Source organism: Amblyomma maculatum, chromosome 2 (genome assembly GCF_055883805.1).
Source record: "Amblyomma maculatum isolate TAMU_Amacu chromosome 2, ASM5588380v1, whole genome shotgun sequence".
NCBI classification, from domain to species: domain Eukaryota; kingdom Metazoa; phylum Arthropoda; class Arachnida; order Ixodida; family Ixodidae; genus Amblyomma; species Amblyomma maculatum.
This window is the reverse complement of record NC_139345.1, coordinates 61,014,451-61,028,483: the sequence shown is the minus strand read 5'-3', so window position 1 is coordinate 61,028,483 and position 14,033 is coordinate 61,014,451. Positions and strand designations below refer to the sequence as shown.

General features: G+C 43.0%; 1 protein-coding gene across 2 annotated transcripts in view; it reads left to right on the top strand.

Annotated features, from left to right (window-relative positions):
- LRP1 (LDL receptor protein 1) overlaps positions 1 to 14,033 on the top strand; it is a 127,814-nt gene that overhangs the window by 102,941 nt on the left and 10,840 nt on the right. For both annotated transcript variants that reach the window (XM_084594272.1, XM_084594271.1), the window contains 7 exons: positions 626 to 804; positions 4,088 to 4,326; positions 5,868 to 6,044; positions 6,964 to 7,128; positions 8,649 to 8,718; positions 12,384 to 12,491; positions 12,992 to 13,114. In XM_084594272.1, the coding sequence (XP_084450398.1) occupies positions 626 to 804; positions 4,088 to 4,326; positions 5,868 to 6,044; positions 6,964 to 7,128; positions 8,649 to 8,718; positions 12,384 to 12,491; positions 12,992 to 13,114 (1,061 nt within the window). The remainder of the gene's footprint in view (positions 1 to 625; positions 805 to 4,087; positions 4,327 to 5,867; positions 6,045 to 6,963; positions 7,129 to 8,648; positions 8,719 to 12,383; positions 12,492 to 12,991; positions 13,115 to 14,033) is intronic.

Here is a 14,033-nt window from a genome sequence, read left to right as displayed (position 1 = left end):
GTTTTCATTCTCTTTATTTTTTTCTAACAGGTAATTATGCTATGCTTTTATGGGCTTGGTGTCTAGCCTTGTCTACACACAAAAGGACTTAATAATTTACTTTGTTACTTCACTGAATCTGCTTCACACTACGCGAGAAACTGATCAAAGCAGGACACAAATATATGTGGCAGAATGCTTAAACAAAGGTGTGCCTGCTTCGAAATTAGTACAGTGCTTTTTGGCTGCAGCAGCACGGAATGTCGATGTCTAGGCTAGTGTTGCCTAGTAGTGTGGTATTCATGATGCTTGATCGTGTGAAACCAACTTCGTAAAGAAGCATTTAACATGGTGTGTTGTATTTAATTTGCCGTGGATAACATTCTCAAATTATTCCGTCCACATTTTCTTGTACTAAGGGAAGTACTATCTCAGGCAGCAGCTAGCAATTCTTGTTACTATTATGTAGTTGAAATTTGATGAAATCGCTGATTGCAAAATTTGACATTGAGCTCCAAGCTGAATGTAGACTTATTTGAGCTTTCAGTGAAAGGGTTTTAAGCCACCATGATCCTGGGCTTGGCCATCTGCACTGGGTCAGGAGCAGTGGTTGATGTGGATTTTTTCTTCTTTTTTTCTCTTTCAGCTCGGAAACCTGACTGAGCCACGAGGACTGGCTGTGGATTGGGTTGGCCAGATGCTGTACTGGGTGGATGCCGGAGAGCACAGCATCTCAGTTGCCTCTCTGGATGGCCGCCTACGACGAACTCTCATATCGGAGAACTTGGACCAGCCCAGTGACATCGCAGTGGACCCACAGTCAGGGTATGTTGGCCGGCCACTGTGCTAGGCCTGATTTTCTATCTGCTGTATTTTGCACAAATGGGCACTTGGTTTTCCTAAAGAAAACCACTTAACCAAATAGCAATGTTTTTTGCTTGCAAAGTGGACCCATAATGAGCTTGGGGCTACATTAAGGGCAACTCTACGGATTTGTTGTTTTCGCTGAAAGTCGATTTGCTGGTTCTTTACAGGTACCTTGACATTAGTATTGTGCCTAAAGACGCATTTGTCCCTAAGAAAATTGGATTAAAAAATCTTCTTACCAGCCAAACCAAACTGGCATGTCCTTACCGAAAACGACGGTATCATTTAAGTGAATGACAGCGTAGCACGAAAAGAAAAAACTGTGTCAGCACATGCATTTTACTTGCAAAATCAGCCGATGATGGTGTGACCTGCATTCAATTTTTGGCCTTCCTAGCTTACAAAGGCTTTGTACTTGATGAAGGGTTCTCCTTGTGATTAGAATGCAGTTTTTTACCTATACAGGCCAAAGTTTAGTTTGTACTGAGCATCCCATTTATATAATACGCAGAAATGTAATGAAATATATATAATGCGTATTTCTTCCTATATATATATAATAGGAAGAAATATGCAAAGTTATGACCCAATGAACGAAGTGTATATACAGTCTAGTCCGGTAATAGTGAAGCCACTTATAGCGAAATAGCGGTTATGACGAAGGAAGTTCAATTTCCCATTCCCATTTCTGCATTTTTAATACAGTTTGGGTTCAGTTGTAACGAAGTAAATAAGCGCACGTCAGCGGATATAGCGTAGTGATTTTGTACCAAATGAAAAATAGTGTATCAATCAGGAGACTTTTACGCCTTCAGGAAAATTTTTATTCGAAAATAAGGACAAAATTTGGCTGACGGCCGCATGCGCAGCGTCGTCAGCACTCCTGCGAAGAGAAAGGTGCTTCACTGCATCGCATGGCTTGTAGTCTTTGTGATGCAGTGTCCCGTCGAGCCGTTTGCGCGGGAGGTAAAAAAAAGTTTTATTAGAAAATAAAAGGCAATTTTCGATTAAAAAAAAAAAAAAAAACTGTACTCTACTATTGATCATATCCATACCATCAATCAGGTGATAGAAAAATGCTCGGAATATAACCAGCCCTTATACATAGCATTCATTGATTACGAAAAAGCATTTGACTCAGTTGAAACCTCGGCGGTGATGCAGGCATTGCGAAATCAGGGGGTAGACGAGGCGTACGTGAAAGTGCTGGAAGATATATATAGTGGCTGCACAGCAACCATAGTTCTGCATAAAGAAAGTAACAAAATTCCCATAAAGAAAGGTGTTAGGCAAGGAGACACAATCTCCCCAGTACTATTCACAGCTTGTTTAGAGGAAGTATTTAGAGACTTGGAATGGGAGCAGTTAGGGATAAGGGTAGATGGAGAATACCTCAGTAATCTGCGATTTGCTGATGACATTGCCTTGCTAAGCAACTCGGGGGATGAACTGCAAATAATGATTGATGACCTAGACAGAAAAAGTAGAAAGGTAGGCTTGAAAATCAATATGCAGAAGACTAAGGTAATGTTCAACAGCCTCGGGAAGGAACAGCAGTTTACATTAGGTAGCGAAATACTGGAAGTAGTAGGCGAATATGTTAGGACAGGTAGTAACCGTAGATCCGGACCATGAAAAGGAAATAACAAGAAGAATAAGATTGGGATGGAGCGCATTTGGCAAGCACTCGCAGATTATGACTAGCAGCTTACCGGTATCGCTCAAGAGGAAAGTATACAACAGTTGCATCTTGCCTGTACTCACCTATGGGGCTGAAACGTGGAGGCTAACCAAGAGAGTTCTACTTAAGTTGAGGACAACCCAGAGGGCTATGGAACGAAAAATGGTAGGGGTAACATTAAGAGATAGAAAGCGTGCAGAGTGGGTCAGAGAAATAACTCAAGTTACCGACATTCTAGTAGAAATTACGAAGAAGAAATGGACATGGGCAGGACATGTAGTGCGAAGAGAGGATAACCGATGGTCGCTGAGGGTAACAAACTGGATTCCAAGGGAAGGAAAGCGTAGCAGGGGGCGGCAGAAAGTTAGGTGGGTGGATGAGATTAGGAAGTTCGCAGGGGTCAAGTGGATGCAGCTAGCACAGAACCGGGTTAAGTGAAGAAATATGGGAGAGGCCTTCGTCCTGCAGTGGGTATAATCAGGCTGATGATGATGATGATGATGATGAAAAGGCAATTTTTGATGATGTCACGGAGCAGTGGTTGACTTGGCAAATCGCAGTTCTTGAATTTCTCTCCACTCTGTTCTGGGCACGAGACAGAGAGTAAGGGAGAAATCGTCGCTGGGGTGAGAAAGGGCGAAAGAGGCGAGAGTGTTTCCTCCGCTTTCATGGATCTTTTAGCATGCTCGATCGCCCGCACTGGCGCGCCCTGGTGCACACCATCTATCCTCGATCAACCGCACCGGTGTGCACCTGCTGTCCTCGATCACCGGAAGCGCCTTTTGCTGGGGCAGTTTTTCGTTGCCCCGTCACGCACCCAGAAAATGGGTGGTTCGCAGGGGCGCAATCCCGGCAAGCACTGCGGGACACGCGTTGCTCAGTTGGAAGAGCACCGGACGCGATATTCGGAGGTCGTGGGTTCGGTTCCCACCATCGGCACGTTGTTTTTTCTGCTACTTTGTGTTTATTTATCTTTCCCCTAAACAAGATTACATTACTAATTTCTGTGAGTATCCAAGTAAACATTAAAAAAAAAAGGGACAAAGTAACATCCCCTACGCTTTCCTTGGCCTCGCCGACTGTTGGCTTCTTTCCTTCATGTATTATAACGAGCACCCTCATTTCCCCTTAATTGATCTGCTTATATATATATATATATATATATATATATATATATATATATATATATATATATATATATATATATGTATGTATATACACACACATATATATACTTTCTCACTCTAATATATCAAGATTTGCTTGTACACTCATGCCAGTAAGTACGTTTTTAATATAGCTTTTTTTCTTTTATGTGCATGGCTAAAAAAATTAATGACAAGTTTAGTTAATCAGCTCTCTTTATAGCTCATTTCAGACTGATTTAACAGCTAAGTATCATTTCGAGAAATTTTCTCGACTATACCCATATGAAAATGTCTCGTTAACGTTCTGAACATTTCGTGTTCTGTTCTATGTACATACTGGAGTTGTGTGGATGACTGTTTTCTTTATCCCGCGTTTTCATTGCACATGATTCGTTTTGCCATCTCTGTGCAGATACTTGTTCTGGACAGAGACAGGCTCCAAACCTAGGATTGGCCGTGCAAACCTGGACGGCTCCAATGCGCATACTTTGGTGGATGCACGCATAGTCTGGCCCACTGGCATTGCTGTGGACCACGCGGCGGGCCGCATTTACTGGGCAGACCGCAAGGCATCTCTTGTGGAGACGGCCAACTTCGAAGGAAAACTGCGCCATATTGTGTACAACAGGACCACTCATGACGATGCGCACGGTAGCCATTTCCTCTTCCTCCTTTAATTTGCCGTACATTGCCGCATATAAGCCAACACCTTTTATTTCTTTTTCATGAAAATGGCTGCTTGAAGTTAGAGGGGTCAACCTACATTATGGTAGTACTCTCTCTGTGCCTCTCCACTGCCCACTCTGATTGGCATGTATTTAGCTTCATGCCTGAAGAAAATTGTTGTTCTGCTAAGAAAATTTTCAGTGTTCGCGCTTTGTCTACCCATTTCACTCGCCCTGGCTTTTCCGGGCATACGGGTAGAGAGCACAAGTGTGGACCTTCATTTAAAGCTCCTTATCTGCAGCACATGTGACATACTGGGATCTGGAAAAAAAAAAGTTTTCTGGTGATCAGGCTAGCCAACTACGCCATGCAAGAGTTTGATACATGTACCATTACACATCTGTTGTTTTGAGCTGCATGCGAGCTGCAGTGCTATTTCACAAAAAACACTGTAAGCTTGCATCATTCTGCTTTTGGTATCCTGGTCCGCGCTGACTTGTGTTTAGGAGTGAACTTTATTTTTGGCCAGCGAGGGTTGCGAGTCAGGAGATCAACTTGCATATTCAGAGTCAGCTTATAATGTGGCAGTGTACGGCACTTTTTCCCACTTCCAAGCCAGAAGTTGTCCTTGTCATTGGAGTGGTTGTACACGGACATCATTATAACCATGTTGTTTAATTGTTATGTAGAAATTCTCCGTGGAAAAATAATTTTCCCAAGGGTTAAGTACTGGAATGAATTTTTTTTATTATACAGAGTTCGAATTATCACATGGCCTCAAAGAGAAAAGGAAAAAAAAGGGTAAAAACCACTTGCCTGTTTGTTGCTAATTTTATTTAGTGGAAGATTGGGCGCCTATGAGAACAGTGCAGCAGTTACTGTAGAACTGCCTTAAAACGTTAAGAGCCTTTTTGGCATCCTTTATGGTGCATCTGAAGACATAGATATACACTGGTGTTGGTCGAGACCGCGCCAGTGTGTATATCTCTGAATTTCTCTGAGCTTTTACAATACATAATTGAAGGATTGCAATTGATTTTTGCAAGTTCTTTTGGTTGCAGTTCATGCATTCACATATTATTTTCCTTTTACTTGGTTCGTAGAGGAATAAATGAAAGAAAGCCACTTGTTGGATCGGCAAGCACTTGATTGTGAAAGGAACCTTGTGCAATGTGCATATCTTATCTCGTATCTAGAGCATTCTCACTTGCACTGCTAGCACATAATGGTGATCCCCTAGCCACCATTTCTCTGTTGGTTCCTTAGTGCCCTTTTTCTTTTCTTACTATCGCTCATTGCTACTTTAGATATTTGTTTCCTCCGTAGTACCAGGCACAAGGATATTAAATGTTCTTCAAGTGCGCCAACATTTTTTTCCTCTTTTTCCTTTAAGCTTCTGTATTTTGCAATTTACGTGGTGATTGTGCTCAAAGCACTTATTCACTAGCACCACGGTGAGGTGCATTGCTGTGTCATTCAAGCGGCATGGTTCACAGAATCTGAATGTATTTGCCTGATATTTGCAGAGGAGAGCCCGTACCGGGTGGATGTATTCGAGGATAACCTGTACATCAGCACCTTCCCGAGTAATGCCATCTTGCGTGTCAGCAAGTTTGGAGGCGGCAAAGTGACCTACCTCATCCGTGGCCTACACAGAGCCACCGACGTGGTTATAGTGCAGGAACACAAGCAGAGCGCAATGGGTAAGCCTCTCATTGCCTGAGTCGCTTTGGGACGTTAAACCACGCAAACCAAACCAAACCTTTTAATTTAATTTATTTCAAAGTTTTCTGGGACACTGATTGGTGCATCATTCAATCTGGCTTTGTCTGCCTTGTGTAGCAAAGCCTACCTCGTAGAACTGAGGCATACCTCATAGGACCACAGAAAAGTGAAGCGCAGAGTAGCAGTACGCCCTAATCTAGAACGGTGTAAATTGTCCATGATACCCGATGTATTCCATGAAAGAAGACATACAAAGAAGCTTTTCATTCTTGTAGGACCACACTCCACTGTGGTGGTGCAGTGGTTGGGGCACTTGACTACTGTGCCCAAAGATGCAAGTTCGAATCTCGGCCTTGGGGGCCGCTTTTCAATGGAGGCGAAAAGCGAGGCACCCAAGTGCTGTGCGATGTCAGTGCAAGTTGAAGAACCCCTGGTGGCTGAAATTTCTGGAGCCCTCTACTATGGGTTCTCATAACCCGAGTAGCTTTGGGACGTTAAACGCCACAAACCAAACCGTGATGTAGGGCCACAGAAATATATTTTTTCATATTCTCTACCGAGACGACCTCCCAACTACTAGCGTATCAAGGCTGTTTCTTGGGCTAGTTGGTAGAATATTCTCATTTTGGCAAAGTCTGATGCGCAGCCTTCAAGGCAACAACAGTGTCAGCTTACTGTGATAGACAAATGTCTCTGTATGAGGTCACAATCTTAGATACATTTGACACAAAGTTTTGTTGCACGACACCTTCAGTTTACACCATCTGGGTGACACCAGCAAGCTGAAAATGTAAGAGGAAATGTTGTCGGGTTGGCAGAAAACGTGGAATCTGCAAAGCGGCCAACTGGCGAGATATGCAAGGCCACAGTGTTTTGTTTTGTCTGTGGTTGTTTCAGTGGCCAGCCCCTGCAGCAAGAACCCCTGTGGCTCGGGTGCACTGTGTGTCCTTCACAACTCCACAGACTTCAGTTGTCTGTGTCCCGATGGCATGGTGGAAACCAGGACTGTGGACAGCCGAACTGCCTGCACCATTGTGGCCCCCACTCCACCGTCACCTGATGGTGGGTCCACGTTTCATTTACTTGAAGTTGCGTTTTGTAACAAACATTTACCCAGCAGGCGTTCCTCATTGAATACACACGTGTGTCTGTAGATTTTTAAACCGTTGTGGAGCTGCATGCCTTATTTGAAATGAGGATGTAGAACGCAACTCCATCCAGCATTCATTCTCATTAAAAATCAATTCTGTCTCTCATTTCCGGCATGGTAGTGTTTCTTCTGTAGCAAAAGGTGTACTTATTGCTGAGAAAATTGCATTAGAAAAAATCGGCACTTGATTCGAATTCATGTCTTGTGCACCAAAGAGGACTCCAAGATCCAGGATCATCCTCTGTGAGACAAGGGGAAGCTGATCGTAGAAAAACAAAATTTTTAAACAGTGAAGCCACATTGATGAAGTCTTAAAAGAATGTGTATTTGTGTATGCTGGTTCCAAATAAGCCGTTTAATTCTCTGCAAAGCAAACTGTTCTGCACTTAGGTGCTATGTAACCTTTCGCTGAGTGCTTTCAAGAAATTTTGCTGGAGGGAACTTCTAAAATGCATGCCATTCATTTCCCCCGAGATCAGTGAGTGCGGTAAGGGTAAAATAATCGTCCTGTCTCTCTTAGAAGTCCAGTTTTAAAGTCTCCGCTTTAGAAATGGGAAGGAAAATTCTCATTCCTTTTCCGGAGCTAACAGCGTTAAAACACTATAAATCAACATCTATGATGGGCAGAATGATAACTTTACTCTTGTTGCACTCTTTGATCTTTGAAGAAACCAAGGACAGGCATTTTAGCAAGTTCCCTGCGCCAAATTTTCTTAAGGACTGTTAGCATAAAAGTACCTATGTGACAGTAAATAAGTGCAAAATGACATGGTTTACATAATGCTAAATGACGTAGCATTTGGAATCAGCTTGCAAAAACATATTTTTTCTAAAGATGAAATAGATATAATTAGTGTGACTTCATTATTAAAGAACCTTTTTTTAAGACTCTCTTCCTTGCTTAAACGAGGTCTGTACTCTTCATTTATTGATTTTTCCGAGCTTTGCTCAGTCATGTCTGGAAGTGGCGACAAAACCTAAGCATGCAATAGCTGCGTGCTCAACGCGTATGCTGCAGCTTAACGAGTGTTCGGCTGTGGGTTGGTGTGGAAGCAACATTTGATGAGTAACACATTGTTGTGGTTGTGCCAAAAATGATTGCATAAAATGTGGGTTAGGGCAGAAACTTCTTGGTCGGCAAGTATAAACAAGGGAATTAGATTCAGATGATATATATTCCTACCAAGTGTGCAGACAGCATTGCAAAAGGCACTGGAAATGTGCAATCACTTGTGAAGTGCTACTATTTCCCCAAGCCTTTGGCTTAAGTGCTCTAGATTGATGGACTTGGTAAATAGGCCTCCTGTCTGTGATGCACAAAAATGTATACATAGAAACTAGTGACACCCACTGCCTAAGCAGTACATCCGACTTTCAAAGTTAGTTAAATTACTGTGCCAATGAACTGTGCTATTGTTTCTTTTTGTAACAGCCAAGTGTGAACTAAACTGCCTTAGTGGAGGAACCTGTGTTCTTGGCAACAACCATCAGCCGTTCTGCAGGTGAGCCTTGCCACATAACAAGTGCTCAAAACTGCGACTCTTTCATGGTGTTTGTTACTGTCATGTCAATATGGGGAAGACTCTGCACATCACTTTAATGGGATGTTGTCGCATTATAAACGGTAAAACAATTACAGTAGTGTGAGCCATTTATAACAGCTCTAGTTATTGCAAGCACCTGCTCAGCATGAGTGACGGCAATGTAGCTGTCACATTGTACATTAGGGCCACAGTACTGAATCATAGATCAAATGGATGCCTGAGCCTACGAGTTGGTTACTACAAAACAGTTGCGATTAGCGATTGTGGGGGCATATCTACATCATCAGCACCGAACCTTACGGCCTTCAGCTTTCTATGCGAGAAGCCTTTGTACAAGCGCTCCAAGAACATAGCTGAACCCCGTTATAAGAGACATGGCTGTAACAGTCTGCTATAAGAGACACCATTCACCCAAATGGTTGGCCACCCTATGAGTTTCTTTAATTGGACCTCCTTTTTAACAGACATTGGATGTAGAAGACAACTGGCTATAAAGGACAAATTAGCCTTAAAGTTTGGTACTCAGTCTTGCTTATAACGGACATTTTACCAATATATGCGGCGCCATCCATCACCAGGTTCAGTAGCTGCTACGGTGAAAATAAAAGAGAGACACACCTGTGCCGTTATTATTAATTACAACTTCAGAAAACAAAGAACAGGTCAGTCAGCTATGAATTGACTAAAAGAAGCCCCTGCAGTGGGAATGCAACATAGAGAAGCTCTTCAGGCTTGCCACGAAGAGCGCAAGTGCGACTGCATATGCGAGCATTGGGAGTGCGCGTTGGGTTCTCCAATTTGTAGAGCTTCTTATTACGAATTATCATAGGTGTGTCCACTAGTCTGAAGAATATAGCGAAAATTGTCTATTACGTTGCATTTTAGTATGAGTGACAAATCTATCTAGTAAATGCAAAGAAGGTGCTTAGCTGATGGCGCGGACATAAACAAGTCATTGTGTCTAGAAAGCGAGACATAGCTAAGCCAAGATCAAAACAAATGACATAAAAACACAAGCGGTTCTGCTCTGGTGAGGACAAATAACTGCTCTGTTTGCTGTTCAACCAGTTTCAACTCCACTCAGAAATGCCTCGTTTGCTTTTAATTTATTTTTAATCTCAATAGCGACACTCGCAGACAGACTTGTTACTCACAGCCACTGTTACCCTTTGTGAAACAAGCATAAATTTCTGAGGAATATTGCTGCTGGTGATGTTTTATAGCTTTGGCTGCTTCTAAAACCTTGGTGGTAAGCTAGTTATTTTTACGATTTCGTGGCTTTTTTTTTTTTAATTGAATTCTTGTAGTGCTACCAGACACATAACTTAGTTGCGAATCACTAGTTGCGGTGCCCAGTCACATCACGATCGCACTTTGCAATCGCTGCAAACATAGTTTGCACATCGGCCATGAGGCTCTTGGCCTGATTTTCAAGCTTGGAGAGGCAGTGTTGAACAGCATCAATGCAGCCATGAAGCAGACGATTTACAACTATTTCAGCAGTAAATAAATGTAAGAAAGTTGCAAGGTGTGGTGGTCCACCAAGCAAATGCAATATGTAAATGAAAGCTATAATAACGCTTTTGCGACATGATGTGTTGTTCTCTTTTGCGTATTTTAGCCGCAAGATGCCTGCACCGAAATGAGGTCTTGTTAAAAAGTGTAAACATGGTATCCTGCTTATAAGGGACCTCTCATATAAGAGACAAAAAGTGCTCCCCAGTGCATGTCCCTTATAAAGGGGTTCAACAAGGCATATGCGTAGTCTTGAGGCTTTCTTGCATTGGACATTGACCTCGCTGCCTCAGGAACCTGGGAAAGTGACCTCCTCTTCTGTGCTTTGGGGCATATAAAAAAAGATCAGAGCACACGTTTGCATATGTTGCACTGAGACTGCACTGTGGACGGTCAGCCTTACATAGATCCAAAAGGTTTGTGGTAGTCCACATATTATGAGTCTCATGATATAATGGACAAGGGCTGCATGATAGTCGTGTTCATGTGATCTTGAATGTAAGGTTGTATGTGTTGCTTGCTCTTTTTCAGTGGGTAAAATTGTGTTGTATTGTGCAACTGAAACACCTCAGTCATGGTCGGCAGAACTGTAGTACTGTAAAACCTCGTTACAAGAGACACTCAAGGGATCCGAAAAAGATGTCGCTTGTAAGCAAGGTCTCTTATAACCAAAAATTCTAAAAGCACTGTGTTGATCAGTTTTCTGCACATCAGCACACAAATGCATTCACATGCATTAACAGGAAGTTGTTCAGGAAAGCTTAAAGAAGTTATTCATACGAGTGTGTATTTTTGTGAGTACAGAGTGTATTTTTTCCCAAATTCTGGAGGTAAAGCACTTCACTTTGCAAGCCTTCTTGTTGCTCTAATGCTACCTTTGAAGCACTCTTACATGCTTGTCACCCTCAGATGCTGACACTTTTCCTCTGAAATGTCCTCGTAGTCATCCTCTATGGCACATGTGCCATTTACTTGCGCAAGAATTGCACAATCTGTAAGCTCTTAGAGAGCACACAAGATCCACATCTGCAGATACGAATTCCTCAAAAGATTCTGGTACCTCAGCAGTCTCTTGGATGCTCGTTCAAGCTTCATCTTCAAAGAAGCTTTCCACAGTATCCATATATGGGCCCTCTTACATCATGTCACCACATTTAAATCATCTGAGCAGCAAACTTCGCATCAATCACTCAGTCTTGCTGCCTGTCGAGCAGCAGACGTTCTACCAACCGTGTTCTGTACTGCAACTTGACTGAGTGCATAATGCCCTTGCCTATTGGTTGAAGGTAGGGTGTGGAGTTTGGAGGGAGAAAATAACTTTGGTGGCTTTGAGCACGAGAACTTTGGTGCTGCAAGAAGCATTGTTCACAAAGAGAAAAACGTCGGGATTCTGAGCTTTCATCTTGTGATCAAATTTTAACAGCGAGGAGTTAAAAATGCAGGATGTCATTCATTCATTTTGATTAGCTTCGTAGGTGACAGTAATGCAATACCAGTTGCTGAAACAACGGGGGTTGTCTTGACTCTCCAGTCATGGGGAAGCACTACTTCCTGACATATACAACAAAAAGGATGCTGATATGGAACAGAATTTAGCTAAGGGAATCTGAAGTGCATCATGTACGAGTTGGCACGCTTAAGATGCATTGCAGGAGCACACCTGGGTTGCGTCTCTTCTAAATAGTGAAGAATTTACTCCAGGGGCCTGAAAAAGTTACCCTTAGTAACAGAGTGTCTCTTGTAACCATGTCTCTTGTATGCAATGTTGTTAACATGGCAGACATGGGAAAACCAACCAAACCATTTTCAAATGTCTCTTATAACTGAGTGTCTCTTGTAACCATGTCTCTTGTATGCAATGTTGTTAACATGGCAGGCATAGGGAAACGAACCAAACCATTTTCAAATGTCTCTTATAACTGAGCGTCTTTTGTAACGAGATTTAACTCACGACTCTTTACTGTTCAGTTGTCGAAGGCAAGGAAAGCACTCTTAACAGTTAGTGTGGTAATCTTGGAACTGGTCTTGAGCTGTGCCTTCAAAAGTTGTGCTTGTTCACCGCGGCAGTTTCCTTGGCGAGTGTCAAAACCCCTTTCCTGCTTGGCCAGGTGCCCCGTTGGCTACATTGGGAAACGTTGTGAGCGGTACATCTGCTCCCAGTACTGCAGAAACAAGGGCCTCTGTAACGTCATGACAAGCCAGGACTTGTATTGCATGTGAGTCGCCCTTCCACCCGTTCTTTGTACTCGCATATGTACTCACACTTTGTGGGAGAGGAACATGTGTATATAACCGAAGCTACAGAAAGCTGCCAGAACCCATTATTTCATGTCCTTCGCCACTGTTTCGTATTATTTTGTGCAACGTAGTACTGCTGACCCACAGCAGCGCTCATTGTGTTGCAACATGAGTTTCTGACATCGTCAGCACATCTTAGGCGGCCTTGTTGGTTATTGTTTTCTGTCTTTGTTTTCTCCTCTATGTCTTTTCCGTTTTTTGTGAACCTAGCTCCCTTGCGCACATTATTAAAGAAATAAATCGGATTTCATAACATTTCACTTCACTTTAAAATGAGACGTTCTGCTCATTGTAGAAGCGTTTCATGGCCATGTGGTTAATATATGGAGGTTTCTAGCATTGATGCCTTGCACGAAAGCCATCTGGAACTTCTTTCATTCTGCCTGCAGCTGTGGTGATGTCTCTTCTCTTTCTCCAGCTGTCCGCCACAGTGGACCGGCACTCGATGCGAGACTCCTCTCAATATATGCGAGCTCTGCATGAGAGATGGATCGTGCACCAATGGGTTCGCTGATGTAAAATGCAAGCACTGCATCCTAAGGTAGGTGTTTATTTTCCTGGGTAAGTTTGGGTGCATTATCTCAATGACCTATGTTCTTTGGCTGCTGCGCAATCTGAGGTTTTATTGTGACCCATTGCAGGACCACCTATATAAACATCAAAGAAAAAATTTCTGAGGAGTCTTGTGTTGTGTTGTGAGACTTTGGCAGGGGTTTACACAACTGTAAAAGGCACTAAGTACAACTTCGTCTAATTTTTTTCATGGCAAAAATGTGATTGCCTGGCTTTATATAGATCTCTTGATGTTTGTTTGTTTGGCGACAACCAAAAGACACAGTTAAACCTCTATGTAACGAACTTCCATGTAGCGAATTCCTTGATATGACCAATTTTTTTCGATTCCCACTGCCGCCCCCCATGTCACAGCGGTTGACCTTGGTATTTCGCGGCGCTGACTATCTCTTAGTTGGTGCTGAATTACTGGAATTTTGGCAGCACACCACAAGTTTCAGGACGATAAAACACGAATTGATAAGAGAAAAAAGTCTACGATTCAAAAAAGCGACCAAACTCAGCAGCCTCCGCTGCCTTCGCTTTTGGAACTTGGCACTACAATAGTTCATAATTAAAAGCAGCGAAAAAATAACAGAACAAAGAAAAAAGGACGCGGCGAGTGTATGTCCATCGGTGCCACACTGTTGCTCGCGGGCTCCCGCACGTCCCAAGAACAGCGGAGCGCGCCGGCGACGCGAGGCAGACAGTGATGGGCGAGCAGAAACATGGTTAAGCACGCAGGCGCCTCCTCGCTCTGCAATGGCGTGAACGCAGGTGCTCTCCCCTGACTGATTCCTCCTCCACCCCCCTTTTCCTGCTGCTGCCGAAGTCGCACCGCGCCCCCAGCGCGATCGCGAAACGTTTCACCAATTTTATAACCTCTAATAATTCTGAATTACTGTTAA